General features: G+C 39.1%; 1 protein-coding gene across 1 annotated transcript; it reads left to right on the plus strand.

The window, feature by feature from the left end:
- The first annotated feature begins 223 nt into the window (after positions 1-223).
- On the plus strand, positions 224-5,512 carry neurod2 (neuronal differentiation 2). Its single transcript, XM_035402605.1, has 2 exons — positions 224-454; positions 3,876-5,512. The coding sequence occupies exon 2, from the start codon at positions 3,883-3,885 to the stop codon at positions 4,969-4,971; it is 1,089 nt and encodes a 362-aa protein (XP_035258496.1). The 5' UTR covers positions 224-454; positions 3,876-3,882; the 3' UTR covers positions 4,972-5,512.
- Positions 5,513-16,266: the final 10,754 nt, after the last annotated feature.

Raw genomic sequence — 16,266 nt, forward strand, 5'->3', positions numbered from 1 at the left:
TGCTATCATGGCCCTGCTTCAGAATAATACATGCTAATATGTAATCAGAAGGCTGTATAAGTTTACTTCTTTCTTGCTTTGGTGGAATACGAGAAATCTTCTCTGTTTCTGTTTCCTTCTCTCTAGTAGTCTTTCTCTGCCTCTCTTTCTGGCTGTGTGAGCGCGAGCGAAGTGACAGATGGCGAGGCCCTCTTCCCTCGGGAAGGCAATCTCTCCGAATGCAGGCGCATGTCAATCACCGGCTCTCATGTGATGGCTCTTCCCAGTGACGTGCCAACCATATGGCCTGGCATCATAGCTGGTATGTAACCCTGCCTGGTAGCTATGCCACACTGTCTCTGCGCGCGCGGATAGCACTCCGAAGCAGACAGCCGCACCTATAGGAGCGTTCGCTCGTGGTCCCCGAAGATGGTGTAAACACATGCGCTCTCACCCCTAAAGAGCTCCCGCGGAGGTAAGTTGGAGAACAATTTCAACAAATCTACGAATGAACGAACAAATGGCAACTAAATAAATTAATTAAAATACATAAATAATGCATAAGTGGTTTTGGACTAATTGTCCTTACTCATTCTTGCCTAGGCGTGCACTGAATTACTTTATGAATCCTGCATTTATGCATCCAATTAATCCTTTCTGCTTTGGATTTATTTCACGTTCGATTGTTCCTGTAGTTCTGTTATTTCCGATCTGCATTTCAAGTTAGCCGCTGAAAAGCTTCGTTCTGCATGCCCCGCACAGCCCTTCTTAACAGGCGTACAATCCAATATTTCATGCTTACTTGGCTTTGGAAACTGAGCTCCCTGCACTGGCAAACCGACCGATGCCTAGGGATGAGCGGAAATATGGATGTATACGTTTTACCGTTTTATTTTGCGTTTTTTCCCCCCTTTTGCTCAGCACAGATAACTAGCATTACACCATCAGAGATTATTTGATTAAAAGGACAAGGGAATCATTCGGTGCGCGGGGAAGAAAGAAGGGGGAGAGAGAGAAAGGCGTTTTTCACTTTTACCGTCGCTCATTTCCCCAGCGCGCCTTGTCTGTCGTTGAGAGGGAAGATTTATTGACAATTTTATCTGGGTGTACATCCCGGAAAACAAGGAGGTGGGGGAGGGGGCCAATTCGAAAGAAGTGGACAGTAATCATAGAGGGGTTGTGCAATTTCAAAACGGCTACTGATTACAGACTGGTATGTTTATTTATTTTATGAACGGTTTTAACGTTTTTCGTGTTTAGATGACATGCTAAAATATATTCCATTCTCATTCTCTACTCTAATCACTTCACAGAACAGATACGCTTACCAAGGAAGACGATACAGTCTAAGTACTTCATTGCGCGATTACTAAAAGCTTTTTTTTTCAATTACCAAGTCGTGCAGAACAGATTCTGAAACCCATTTCATGTCAAGTAAATGGCTCCGAAATAAAAGTTGTTGTTTTTTTTCTTCTTCTCTCAGTTCCTGTTTAATTTTGCAAATCACTTGTGCCTTAAAATAAAATCTGGATTTTGCCCGTGGCATACCCCCTGGTCACGTAGCGTTTAGTTCTTTACTCAGCACTGATTTAGAAAATAAACAACGCGCACCGCTGTCCTTGTGTTGCAAGAGGTAGGCTGTATGCAGATGAGTAAATACATAATACATAATTTAAAAAAAATTAAATATGGTTTTATTTATAAAATAACAAAACCGTATTTTCATATATTTAGCCATAACTTTCGAACTATTCATTATCACGTCATGTTATGTTACCATATATTGCTTTTTCCTAAGTCCGTGCTTATGTGTACAGGCCTTTGATTATTTATTTTTTTAGTCATGTTGTGTATGATTGTTAATTTGAGTCCAGTCTAAGGGTTGCATTGACGTTTGTGAGGCTATGACTAATTATTTTTGAAAGAAAATTCAGATGAAGGCACCAATAAAGGTGTGTTTCGAGACGACATTTTTACATTCATTATAAGCCACCAATCTTCTGAAATGTTATTCTATCCCCGTATTATTTCATGTGATTATATTCTGATATGGTATATATTAATTATTGATTCATTTCAGTACAGTGAGTACACGCTGTAAACTCTAGGCATAAAAATAAGTAAATTACATTAAGTTAACATTTATATTATCATTAATTTTCATTTTGACGCATATCAAACGGAACGTGTTGCCTTCTGTGTTTTATAATGGCATATAATGACGCCAAGAGCAATTCCCTAGGGTACACTGCCTGGACACATATCAAACGTTAAAAAGATGACAGTTTTATAAATATCACATAAAACATTTAACATAGTAAAATGCATCATTTAGTGAGCTTGTTATTGTGAACAACAGTCACATACAAAATATAGCCTAGCTGACAAAATATTGAATATTGATTATTAATATTAATTTATTCGTTTTTTTCTCATAACAATTGGTAGAAGGACAGGTATTCTGTTGCTGTCGTTCGGATTTTTTTAAACAAGCTGAAAGAATATATAATATATAATAAACCAGTTGCTTGTACTACCCACACCTTATTCTATTTTAATGGTTCAAAACAGGCTTGTCATGTGCGCACTGGAAGCATGGCTGAGTAAAACGCTTCCAATAAATAAGTAAGTAAATAAATAAATAAATAAATAAATAAATAAATAAATAAATAAATGTTTTACATTTTTCTTTAACCTTTATTTAACCAGGAATACACCATTGGGAAATCTCTTTTGCAAGGTGGACCTGAAATAAATAAATAAGCAAGTAAGTAAGTAAGTAAGTAAGTAAATAAATAAATAAATAAATAAATAAATAAATAAATAAATAAATAAATAAATTTTGTTTAGCCTGACTGATATTGTTCAGATGAGGGACGTGTACCATTATCATCGGTAAATCGCTAAGCAAGCTGTAGCAGCTACGAACTTTCAAGAAGAAAAGAACTGTGAACTTGTGGGGCCCAAGGCCACCACAGCTCTATCAGCTGAGGGAGCTCAAATTATTTTACACGCGTAATTTCCCAGTGTTACTCATTCTGCGTTATTTTGGGAATACGAGTGGGATTTTTTAAAATTCCAGTCTAATGGAAAACGTTCATGACGAAATGTGCTTTTGAAAAAAAAATTTTTTTAAAAACGAAGCAAAAGACAAAGTGATCGAGGGTAACGTTTTTAGTGAGCTCTCCTGGAACGCCGCCAGGAAAAGAGAAGGCTGAAAAAGAGTGTGTGTGTGTGTGTGTGTGTGTGTGTGTGTGCGTGTGTCGGGGTGGGGTGGGTGGGGGGATTCGCTTAACATTGCGCCCCACGGGATCTGTTATGGGGCCCGAGCCGCAGAGACCTGCTGTGAGAGGGCACTGGCGGGCACGTGGAGGAGCTATGAAGCTATGGAGCTAAGGAGGGGGACAATTTTTGCTATGTCAGTATCTGTACAGTTATTGTTCTTCTCAAAGGTTTCTTTTTAACGTAATTTTTTTAAGAATGACATCCCCATAGTTGTCGTGTAGCGCAATTTTTTTCTTGACATTTTTCTGGTCACATTTCTCTTTTTTCATATATATATATATATATATATATATATATATATATATATATGTATCATGCCATACATGTGAATTCGTCATTTTGTCATTATTGTTGCAACCACTACCCGGAGAATGCAATAATGTGATGAACCCCACTCCACCTTCTGTATGTATAAGGATTTATGACACTTCAAAAATATTTTGAACACAGAAGTATCAACTGTTATGCGAATCTTTTCTAACTCAAAATTATTTTTGTGCCATCATTTAATATATATCTATATGGCATAACTTCAAATGTGAATTAACTGTATTGCAGTTGCTGCTGTTTTAAACACATATTTAAAGGCTGAATATATTTTATTATTTCAGTGCCACCATGTTGACGAGATTATTCAGTGACCCATCTCTGCTGCCCGAGGTACAGAAGTATTCGGGTTGGATGGATGACAGTGAAAGCGAGGACTCAAAGACTAAGGACGATGATCAGGAACACTGTCGCCTGGCTGATGACGACATGGAGGACGGGGACCTAAGAGGGGGAAGCAGCCGGGCTCACTCCGAAATAGCAGGCGAAGATGAGGAGGAAGACGAGATAGATGAAGATGACGGAGGCGACGAGGTCGAAGGGGATAGGCCCAAAAAGCGTGGACCCAAGAAACGAAAGATGACACAAGCGCGTATGGAGCGGTCCAAGGTGCGCCGTCAGAAAGCAAATGCGCGGGAAAGAACCCGTATGCACGACCTAAACTCTGCACTTGATAATCTCCGTAAAGTGGTGCCCTGTTATTCAAAAACGCAAAAACTCTCAAAAATAGAAACTTTGAGGCTTGCCAAGAACTATATCTGGGCTTTGTCCGAGATTCTCCGCAACGGGAAAAGACCGGACGTGGTGTCTTACGTGCAAACTCTGTGCAAAGGCCTTTCTCAGCCCACTACCAACCTCGTGGCCGGCTGTCTGCAGCTTAACTCTCGGAACTTCTTAACAGAGCAGTGCCAGGAAGGAGGTCGTTTCAACGGGCCCAACCCCTCCTTCTCCATGCACCCCTACCCATACCAGTGCTCCCGCTTATCTAGTTCCCAATGCCAGTCCGGTTCAAACTCACACTCCATAAGGAACCACGCGTACTGCTCAGCCTATGACTCCGTCTACACTGGAGGCGGCTCGCCGGAGTACAACAGCCCAGAGTATGAAGGACCGCTCAGCCCGCCCGTATGTATCAATGGGAATTTTTCTCTCAAACAACAAGAATCCGTCTCGCCAGTCGCTGAAAAGAGCTACCATTATTCTATGCACTACCCCGCCCTGCCCAGCTCCCGTTCTGCCGGCGCCCACAATCTTGTGTTCGGCTCGTCAGGAGTACGCGGCGGTGTCCACTCTGAAAACGTACTGCCTTACCACGACATGCACTTGCATCATGAAAGGGCGCCCGTGTATGAGGAGCTTAACGCTTTTTTCCACAACTGAGTAGCTGACCCCATGTCCCGTATCACTCTTCTTCTCAACAACTAACCCCTGACATTTATCTGAAGTAAGAGTACTGAAATGTTCGGCCCACTGTAACTTTATACACTGGACACTGGAACTGTAGGGTGGGGAATGAATAAGGGATGGAAGACAGAGATAACTCACGGTTTTTCCTTTATTTTGTTTTTAATAGTGCCAATCCCGAGTTGTCACGTTGGAAAGCATATACATGTGTTAAAACTATTCTGGTGGCTCAAATGTTTCCCAGTGTACAGATTGATAGTGTAATGGTCATAATATATATATATATACAATACAATTATCACTGTCACAAGAACACGGTAATAGGCTATAGAAGAGCAGATATTGTATTGATACTATGTTGTTGATCTGAAAATGTTGTTAATTGGAAACCGTTATCATATAAAAAGTAGCTGACACGTATTGTGAGATGATGTCAGCATGGGGAGATATGACAGCATCACCGGGAATTGTAAAATCGCCTTGACAACAATTAAAGCAATAAAGGAAAAACAAACTAGATAAATCTATGCAAGAGCGTATGTAAGGAGGAAACACTCAGAAAACAACATAAAGACCACGTTTTTAAATCTTTCCACCCCACCTCCAACACACACTCCCACGTCACACACGCGTGCGCACGCTCGCTCACTTTGCCAGCAAAGCTCGACTAAAAGTTGCACAAATCAAAACACATAATTCTGACCAGTTGTATGGTAATTACTGCCGTCGTGCAGGCGCCAGATTCATTTTGTTTTAGTTAGTTGCATCTCTCAAATTAGGCTATACTTAGGCTATTATTTCCCCCCATTTTTACATGTGAATTTTCTCGTACATTTGGCGCAAGGAGGAAAATGCAGATGTGAAACTATTCAGCCATTTTTTTCAACTACCGTTCATTTTTTTCACGCTAAATATTGAACTACATACAATGCTATTTCATTTTAATTTACCGCTGTTTAATTGTGTGGCTTTTGTTCCAGTATCAGGAAACATGTTTTTAAAGTTATTCGAGTTTTATAGCATTTCTTTTGGTTCATAAAGTTACTAAATTGTCTACGATCACTTACAGAACCGTAGATACAGTTGAACAAACTCACACCATATGATAAAACATGCTGGACAGAATTGTGCAGAAGGACTTTGAGAAGGTTTATTTTTAAAAAAGAGGAAAAAAAGGCTATTTTAAAAACATCTTTTGGAAAAACTGAACTGGCATTATCCCATGTGCAGAGTGATAGCACTCGAATTATTATTATTATTATTATTATTATTATTATTATTATTTTTACAACAACACGCAGTTATGCGGTACAGTTTATAATGAAAAGTAGCCTACGGTAGCCTTTATATTTACAAATGATTCATTCAGCTCATGCAGTTATGTAGGCAATTTCAAATGAATTTCACCAAATGGCTGTACGGTATAGCCTCGTCGTGGTATAAAATTCAGTCGACACTTATGGTCCCTACGTGAAATTGTATGACTACACCCTCACCCCTGAGGAGCGAGCCAGTAAGAAGAGACATTCTACGTTGTTCAACGCGTAAATTATAATGGCACAACAGTAATATAAAAAATAAAGCTTATTTTTAAAAATTTCCCCGCCCCCCACCCAAAGACAAATATCAGGGCTTTATAAAAGCATTTGGATAATGTTCCAGAGCTCAAAACAATCATTAAATGCAGTAAAGTATTAGCAAGGCAAAGGGAAAACAAAGTTTATAATGGGTATTAAGCGACTTTTTTCTGACTAGTAATGTTATTATTATTATTATTATTATTATTATTATTATTATTATTATTATTATTAATCGACAATCATGTCTTGCTAATATGTCATTTGGAGGATGGTGCAATGTCTTTAAAAGTATCGGCGGATAATACTTGCAGAGGGAGATAACTGGAAGACTGGGGAGCAAGCAGAAACAGAAGTATAACCATAGCCTATAAGCTAGGCTATATACCTTCTCTGTGCCATATCAACACGGGTTGATATGGCAACCCGTGCTGATATGGCGAGACACCAAACTGAGATGACTGAAAGGTGTCCATAGGATAGAGGGCCCCATAATAAATGACAACTCGATTGAAGAACCGTGGGTTATTTCCCCGCTGTTTTCTTTCTGAGGACATGCAATAGAGTCGTTGCAAAAGCAAACCAATAAAACATCGGATAACGAAATTGTCCCGCCACTATTAGCAGGGATGTGCAGGGACTTTGGGGAATGATTCTAAAGGGGCACTTACCAGAGTCCATGGGAAGGATCAGTGGTTCAGTAAAAAGGGCTATGTTGAATTGTTAGAGTTCGGATCAACAAGTCAATTTGAGAACTGTGCGCTGTTCATGAATATACTTCGAAAAAAGCGATGCAAGCAGCTACGTGGAATAGGCTACATAAAAAACATATTCTTTTTTTAGATGTATTTATTCAGTGACAAATTGAGCGAAGACTTTTTTTAACCACTGCCAGAATATGTTGTCATTTGTCATTGTGAGGGCAGCACGCTTTCTGTGTGGTTTGAGCACGTGAATCATATTTTGTCTTCGTAGGCGGACTGGTATCAAAGAAATGTGAGGGTCTTCATGCAGAACAAGGGTGTAAACGGGCGTTGTAAATAGGCAACATGTTGCATTTGAAACGAGCAACAAAAAGATCCAACATCCACTGTTTGACTGATATTCCGAATATTCCCCAAAAGTGACACAAAGAAAAGAGAAATCCTCGAATTTGACAGAGGTATCATCACTCACAGTACAGTAACTTAGATGTTAGAATTGAAAATAACAGAGATAACTGGCAGATGAATGACAACGTTTAAGCACTATCAGGATTAATTTCATTTTAACGCTGTGAAGGAAGGGATGTTACAAGTTACTCGCAAGTCATAAAACAGATCTCTGTCTTCTGTGCGAGCTACTGTTCACCTTAAATAATTACTCCTCGATGTAGTTCACAATAATGTTCAGATCATTTCTTACAATTACTTTGAATTATTATTATTATTATTATTATTATTATTATTATTATTATTGTTCAGCGCACATGACACATTTTGTACTTTTTGTACTAGTTCACATTTAACATTTCATGTTTTTTCACTCCACAAATAAAACCCTAAAAACAGGCCACAAAAAATGTAAAAATGCATCTAATATCAAAACATACTTAAAAACATCACTTTTTATGGAACACTTCACGCACAGTATAGTGTTCTAAGTACAATAACTTTCATTATTGTAAAACAGGAAGCTAGACCAGGAATGGAGTGTAGCTCTATTTACTTATTTTAATATATTTGATGTTTTTAAAGACTTTAAACAAAACTATTCCCAACACTTAATCAAATTACTGGCAGAATTGCCTATAATAGCCAACTCTATTTCATTCACCCTTATCCATGCAAAAGTTTCTTTTTAATGTTATTTTAACGTTGAAACAGAATCAAAGACATTCTTCGTGACCCGCGAATACAGCTAATGCAAACTGGTTTCCACTGCATCTTTGTTACCTGTGAAAAATGTTTAACTACGACACTAAGAAGTGGACAGAACTTTCACGCTGTGTTTCATGTTTCTTTATCATTATTGTAAACGTTTGATTTTAAGTGTTTGTGCTCTGTTTGACTGTGATGAATGCAATTTTCCACATTTTAATTGATCCGATATTCTTTTAATTGACTCTCCCAACTAAAATGATCTATTGCGTGTTGGTCAGAAACACTGTGCTTCTGAATTCTGAATATTGTTTTTAAAAATATATATTAAACTTATTTCATGTAATACTAGTGCATTTGTCATTACTACTGCTACCAATACACAGACACGGACAATGCAATAATGTGACACCCGCCCCCACCTCTCTCTCTCTCTCTCTCTCTCTATACATATATATATATACACACACACACACATACATACATACATATACTACACACACGCACACACGTGTATAGCCCATATATATAGCCTACACGTGTGTGTATGTGTGCGTGTATACATATATATATATATATATATATATATATATATATATATATAGAGAGAGAGAGAGAGAGAGAGAGAGAGAGAGAGAGCGAGAGAAAAGTAACATGAACATTTCGTAATGCTAACCTGCCTCATCCAGTAGGTCTGTTAGGGCCTACCATTTTGAAAATTCCGAGTCTCTGTTATTGAATTGTGGGTGGAGATTGGATATTTATACAGATGACTGTATCTTACCGTATTTAATTTAATTTTTATATTTTTTGCCAGACACCTTAGTCACTTAACATGGCGATTCTCCAGCAGGCATTAGAAGTTAAATAATTGTTTGACTGTGGTACAGGTTGGGAAACTGGCTCCATGGACCATTTCAGGATTTTATGAGTTTCTTGAACTTCTAAATGCCAAACGAACAAACATCATATTGTCTTTTTAAACAAAAAATAATTTTTGAAAACGCAATTTCTTATTCTCGGTATAGGCCTACAACAGATTTAACACCTGAAGTTACATATACTGTAAGTCTGGGTACAAGCGTGATCCTCTTCATATAACGTGTTTTGTTGGCGGGAAATCATATCTTGAACCTGGTTTAAATGTATATATGGTATAAAAATGTTTTGACATGGAATCTTAACATTATAAACATTCGCACATATCAGACGTCCACATATATCTTGGTTTAGCTAATTAATATAATTCATGGGGAACAAATACACCCGCGTTGCTATCGATTTGCCCGCCATATGATAGTTAGGTATTAAACACCATATTTAAGTAAATGCAAATAATTTTAGCCAGTAAGTTACCACATTAATACATTTCATTTTATGAACAGTCAATATTTCCATATCTCCATATCCATTTCTATATATTACATTTGGAAAACGAAATACTGCAACTGAAAAAGAGGAATACTTAAAACACGTTCTGAATTTTTTTCAGAAAAAAAGACCTTGAAGTAGCTGTGGATTAGCACCAGTATCCGACGGTGCAAAAAAGGAAATAAAAAATGGACAATATTTTACGCGTGATTCTTTCACGAATCTCAGTTATTTAAATTAGATGCTGCATTGATAATATGCAACTGATCATGGCTGGTCAGACTAAAAAGCGAGTCCACGGGTACCCCAATGTAATGTAAGAGACATTACATTGAAATAAAATATGCAAAAAATATTATGTTGAAAACTTTTTAATTGTTCAGAGATTATTTTAAATTTTGTTGGGACCAACATTTTATCTACAGCATGCAATTAAATTATTTGGCTATGTTAAAATAAGTTTAGAGTAATTATTACTGTTGCGTTGATTTATTAAAAAAAAACAAACAAAAAAAAAAAACTTGCCTACAATATACAACACGGAAAATTTGACCACACACACACATACACACACATACACACACACACACACACACACACGCTATCCAGCCAGAGAGAGAGAGAGAGAGGCCCAGGGAGCCTTACAGTACGATGGGCAGCAGTTGCCCTCGCGCGCGTCCCCAGAGCTCGGATGAACCACTGCCACCTCGGCTAGGTTTGGAGCTCTGCCCCGGGACCCATATGTTCTGCAAACTGTCCAGGGTGCTATTAGCGGCGGGCAGTGCGCGCACAAGAGAGCACAAGGCACAGCGGAGAGTCCAACAGCACACAAGGAGTCTGTATTGTTCGGCACCATTCAAACAGAAAAAAGTAACAAATATTTATTTTATAAGCTAGCCATTAGCCAATTAACTGCATTCAGTAGGCCCTACAAACTGAAAGTTTGATATATATGGTCAAATTCCTCGATTGAATCAAAATTGGCACATGGTCAATAAACCTTATTTATTTTTAAAAAAGGTTTTTGTATCAGAAAACAAATTTTGATGAATAAATAAATATGTAACATTTTAAGTGAAGAGTAGGCTAAAAATATAGCCTCATAGTAAATTTTTATAAATATTTTAGCCCAATTTACTACCATGAAAGCATATTTTACTATATTTTTTAAATAAATATAATAAAATATGCTTTCATGGTAGTAAATTGGGCTAAAGAAAGTTTTATATCTTATTTATAACATTTACTGAATTGCAAAATGTCCAAAGTAAATTCAGAATACGATAATGGACCATGCACAATTGCACCGGTTTTAGTTCATAAAATACGTCTTTAGGCTTTAGTACATTTTAGAAAACATTCTATATTTCTTTATATTCATGCATTCTTACAACGATGTTTGAGACCATGGCCTACGACAATAACAGCCAATTTCATATTGAAAGCCTCCAGAACGCCGTCATCTTGACTGAACGTTTACATTATAATGGACTGAACTGCACGTATAGCCTTAATAATATGTGACAATAAGTTTGCCGTGTTCTTATTGTTTGTTTTAATGTTCTTATAGTAGTCAAATGTGTAATTGTTAACCCCATGATATTTGAATATGTTAAAATTCCTCAGTGAAATATATGTTCACTGTAGAGAAAAGATGTGAATACAGACCGCCAGACAGCTGGCTGTGCTGAGGTTCTCGGGCTTGCATGCTTCAAGACTCCCGCAAAAAGGCCTTAACTTTTAGCAGTGATCTTTATTGTGACCTGGTCAGAATTTGAATTTTCTGTGAAGCTCATTTTTGCAGCATCATTAGCCCGACCAAAAAGTGACTTTCTGTCGCTGGCAATGAAGACCAAACGAATTGTTTCAGGAGCTCATAGAACAATTACTCTAGATTTTTAGGGCACTGAATTGAGGATAAATGGCACGTGACAATAGTCTTTGTGAGACACTGCATTACAGCGTCCTGTCTTCCAACAACTTCTATATCATGTATCAGAAAAAAAGTTTGACACAGCGGCAGCGATATGAAGGGCGGTCGGGGGGCAAGTCAAATCCAGTAGAAAAGGGGAGGGCGCATCTATCAAAATATTCCCCCGTCCGGATCGAGATGCGCGGTTTCCAGAGGCTCAAGCTGGCAGCTCGGGGTGGCGAACGGTGCCAAGTTGCTTAATGTCTCTGCACCAGTAAATACGGGCTCTAGAGCAGCAACAGCGCTGCCAGCTGTACCGCGTGCCAGCTAGCCCAGCCAAAGTGGCGCGGCTGGGAGGAGCCTGTATTTCTTTCCTAATTCAGCGGCATCTGTTCATTATCCTCCAGATTTAAAGTAAAGCTCGTGTGCGCCCTCTAAAAGCCTCTCGTGCCAGGGGAACGCACATAAGTTCAATAAATGAATGATAGTATTTGGGCGAACTGTCTAGTGTGACCAGGCAAACCATACAGTTCAGAACATCCTTTTACAAGGGAGTATTCCATTGATGTTTTATCAGTGTTTAGGCAAACCTGTTAAGTTACGACAGAACTGTATGAAAATGCAGCAATATTGAAGGTAATGTTATTTTCTATGCGCTGTTCAAAGCGACTGTGTTTACCAGACTCACGTCACACCCTTCTGCAAGGGAACGCATCTCGTTCCCCAAATTACCTCAGCCTGCACACGAATCGGAAAGAGGGCTGGAGTTTCAGGTTACATTAGATACAGATTACCTTTACTGTAATTAAATCTATCTTTAACATAGTCTGTTTTATGGGGCACGGGGTTTTGAGTTTCAGCACCGTGGACAGTTCTACAATCAAGGCAAAACTATATCTGATTTACAGGGGTCTAAACTTCATGTGTCGGTGGTATCTGAACCTTAAAGATGATTCTCAAAACTGACAGTTGGTGAAGGCGATTAACGTTCGCATTTCAATTAATCAATATATCAATCAATCACGTTTTCATTCATAACAAATGGAATTACACAGCACTTCACGCAGCATGTGGCATAGAAGCAATTGAAATGTTCCACACATTCTCTGTGAACTGGAATGACAAACGATCAGGCACCTCGTGGAAAAAGTCAGATACAGGCTATTGTCTATCCATAAATTGAATGAAACATCAAGTATTCTAGAAAGTATTTGATTGGAAACGAACCATTCTTGCTAGCAAAACCATTTATATTATCTTGTGAATATCACAGATATCACAATATCATAATTCGTAACGCCTAGCCTATATATGTAGTCAAAATTAGATTTAAGATTGTGATGTGTTCGCGAACAGAGGAGAGGCAGAAGTTATATATTCCAGTTTGCGTTTCTGAATTAAATAAAGGATGTGCAACATTCGCTCGAAAAAGGTTGTTACATATATCACTGGGTTAGAACCGTAAAGTAGGCTACGGCGTTTCAGCCTTGCTAGCCTACCTCAGAATGCAGCAACTACAATAGTTCGAAGAGAGGCTTCAGTTATTTGAACTTGAATGTAGCAGTAACCAATTTTATGGCCTACTGGTATCAGTATCCAAGGTATCCAATAGAAAAATTGGCAAGGGCAAAGCTGGAAATTATAAGAATACCCGAGCCGCATCCTACTTTCAGAATTTCCGAATAATTCCACTGACGTCGTGACTGATCTGTAGAAAGGAGACTGCTTTTTTATTTTAAGATGTCTGAAGAACATCATAAAATAGTCCATTATGCATACATTCCATAATAAAATAGGCTAATATAGGTCTACATTTGACATTGATTTCTACATTCCTTTCCTGACGTCCTTCTTTCTCTATCCGCCTGCTGATCAGTGAAATTACGGAACTAAGATATAAAAGATGATAAACATTCTTTTTCGTCTTCTTAGTTCGTTGAGATATCGTTTATTCTGAGGCCAACAGGTGATGCGAAACATTTAAAGCTCTTTCTAGCCGACGCGAATTACAGTTACAGCACATATGTCTAATTTGTTTCGGAAGAGTTAAAATAACAGTTACATGTTTTTAATAGGCTATAACTTTTCCGTATCTTAATTCATTGGCAGTAGTTTTCATTCCCTTGCCTTGCCTTCATGCTCCACAACTGTTCCAAATGAACAACAACGCTTTCCATAGAAAGCCAACTTCACTTCTCCCTGCAAGAGACCACACTCCTTTCTCATGTTTGAAGGGAAAAAGTGATAACCGCAAATTGGTGAATGAATCTCAGTGTTTAAATTAGCGTACCGCGCCCACACCATTCTCACTTAAGGAGTTGAAAAAACAAAAGAGAATAGCAAAGTTAAACATTTGTATGAGGTAACAGTTAGGATGTGTGATTGATAACATTATCACAAATAAGTATTTTACCAGTTGGCTGGTGTTAAATGCAAATCAAACAATTTGCAATTAGCCGAGGTATAAGATTAATTGACTACACTCTGGAATTGAAGAGAGCAGTGGAATAAAGGTTTGGCAGACTTTGCACAAGCTGGAACTTGTGACTAATTTCTTGGTTCATAATTTCATTGTGATGTCAAATTAACGAGTTTCACTTCCGTTTATGAAGTTATTTACCAAAGTGCGCGCATTAAAATACAAAAAGTATTCAGTTACTTCAGCTACAAAAATATTGCCATTACATAGATTCATTTAGTAGATATATCCAGGCTACAAATCTAGTCGCTGTTAATACCAGACTACGACTGTTACCACTAATTCTACTACAAAAAACAACAACAATAAATAAATAATACAATTTAACCTTGTAATTGTTAGGTATAGAATAAAAGTTTGCCACGGTTGAAATGATATGCGTGTCATTTTTATTGATCGATCGTATACGATGTATGAAGTTTCTCGATTCTGCTTATGATTTACTGATCCACTGTAAATTCAAATTCCGATATCGGGGTTAAATACACTGATTTATGATAGAAAAGATTGGGGTCGATAAACGCGACCGCGTGTAGTGAAGCTTATGGCCACTCTAAAGAATAAGATCTACGTACTGCATAGCCTATATATAAAATGCATTTTTTAATTCGACAGTCACATGTCACAAGCCTGAGTCTGCGACAGCTGTTATTGATTTAGTTTACCCGATAATAAAAGCGTCATGCCGATAATTCCTCAGATTAATTTCCATAATTTCGGCCATACTTATTATTTAATTTTGTTTTTACAATATGTGTATATATAACGAAATCCTATAACGCTGTGCTAGAATAGCATGGACTATAATCTGATAGAGAATACTAAATCGTCTCTGACAATTAATTATATTGGCCCGGCTTCTGCATCAGCACGAACAGTTCTGAACCAGTCTTGTAGTACTTCACATAAATGCATACACAAGACAAAAATAATCCCACAAACACATACACGCGCGCGACAGAGTCAAACAGAAAAAAATCCAAACACTAAATGCCCCACCAGGTCACGGCTGTTTGAAGATTGGATAAATATTTTAAAATTCGAATTTAAATATTAAAAGATGAGAGACATCTTTTAAAATGATCATCTGTGAAGTGGTAGGTCGGGCCGCATCACAGCTCCCGTGGGGGCTGGACCCACCTCAGGTCTCACGACTGGTTTTTATCGCAATCCTGCCGGTCATCACGACGCTTCTGTTATTGCTCATACGATTCATACACCAAACGCCTCTGCTGGTTACTAGGCATCAAAGTATAGCAACGAAGCACTGCATTCCCGTGTTATGAGAGTATCTACTCTGACGCCATAAAATTAAGGGGAAACACTGGGACTGGTACTGCTATTTAGACTGCAGGAAGGTATTGGGTCAGCACTAGTTACTGCCCCAGTGACCTAGTTCACCTTCCTTAACCACAAATCTATTAACCACAAGTTGAAACATTTAAAAATTTAATTTCCTTCAATAGCATAAGTGACAGTTGGAATGACATACAAGGGAAGGGAGGATCTGTGTCCGTGAGTATCCAGGGGTGGCGGTTTTGCTGTGGAACCGCAACAGGGACTTGACTGCTGCCCTCCGACGGGCGCTGGTGCTGCCGCCGGTCAGGGGGACGGTCCGTGCCGGCGTGTGGCCTCCCCTCGCGGATGGCGGGAGGGAGAGAGGGAGAGAGAGGGAGGCGAGGGGCTGTTTTCGGGCTCCTTCCACAGCCGGCCCTGGCTTTCTCCTTCAGAATCCTCCACCCCCCCGCCCCATCCCAGGCCCCGTGCCAGACTGTACGCCGCGCCCTACGCCAAGCGAGGGGCAGAGCTGGCGCCGACTGGCAGTTCGCTCGAAATTCCGCAACATCTGTTCACCATCGCACAATGGATCCGCGCGGCGACGGGAGACGAGGCAGCTAAGATGGAGGCCGCGGCCGACGCTGCTAGGCTACGCCGCCGGCAGGCGTGGTTCGGCTTACTCCATCTAAACGCAGCATGGTCGCAAATAGTGTGACAGGTCGCTGGGGCACCCTCGCTCCTCACTATAGACTCTTTGCCAGTGGTCTCCAACCCTGGTCCTGGAGAGCTACAGGG

Source organism: Anguilla anguilla, chromosome 2 (assembly GCF_013347855.1).
Source record: "Anguilla anguilla isolate fAngAng1 chromosome 2, fAngAng1.pri, whole genome shotgun sequence".
NCBI classification, from domain to species: Eukaryota; Metazoa; Chordata; class Actinopteri; order Anguilliformes; family Anguillidae; genus Anguilla; species Anguilla anguilla.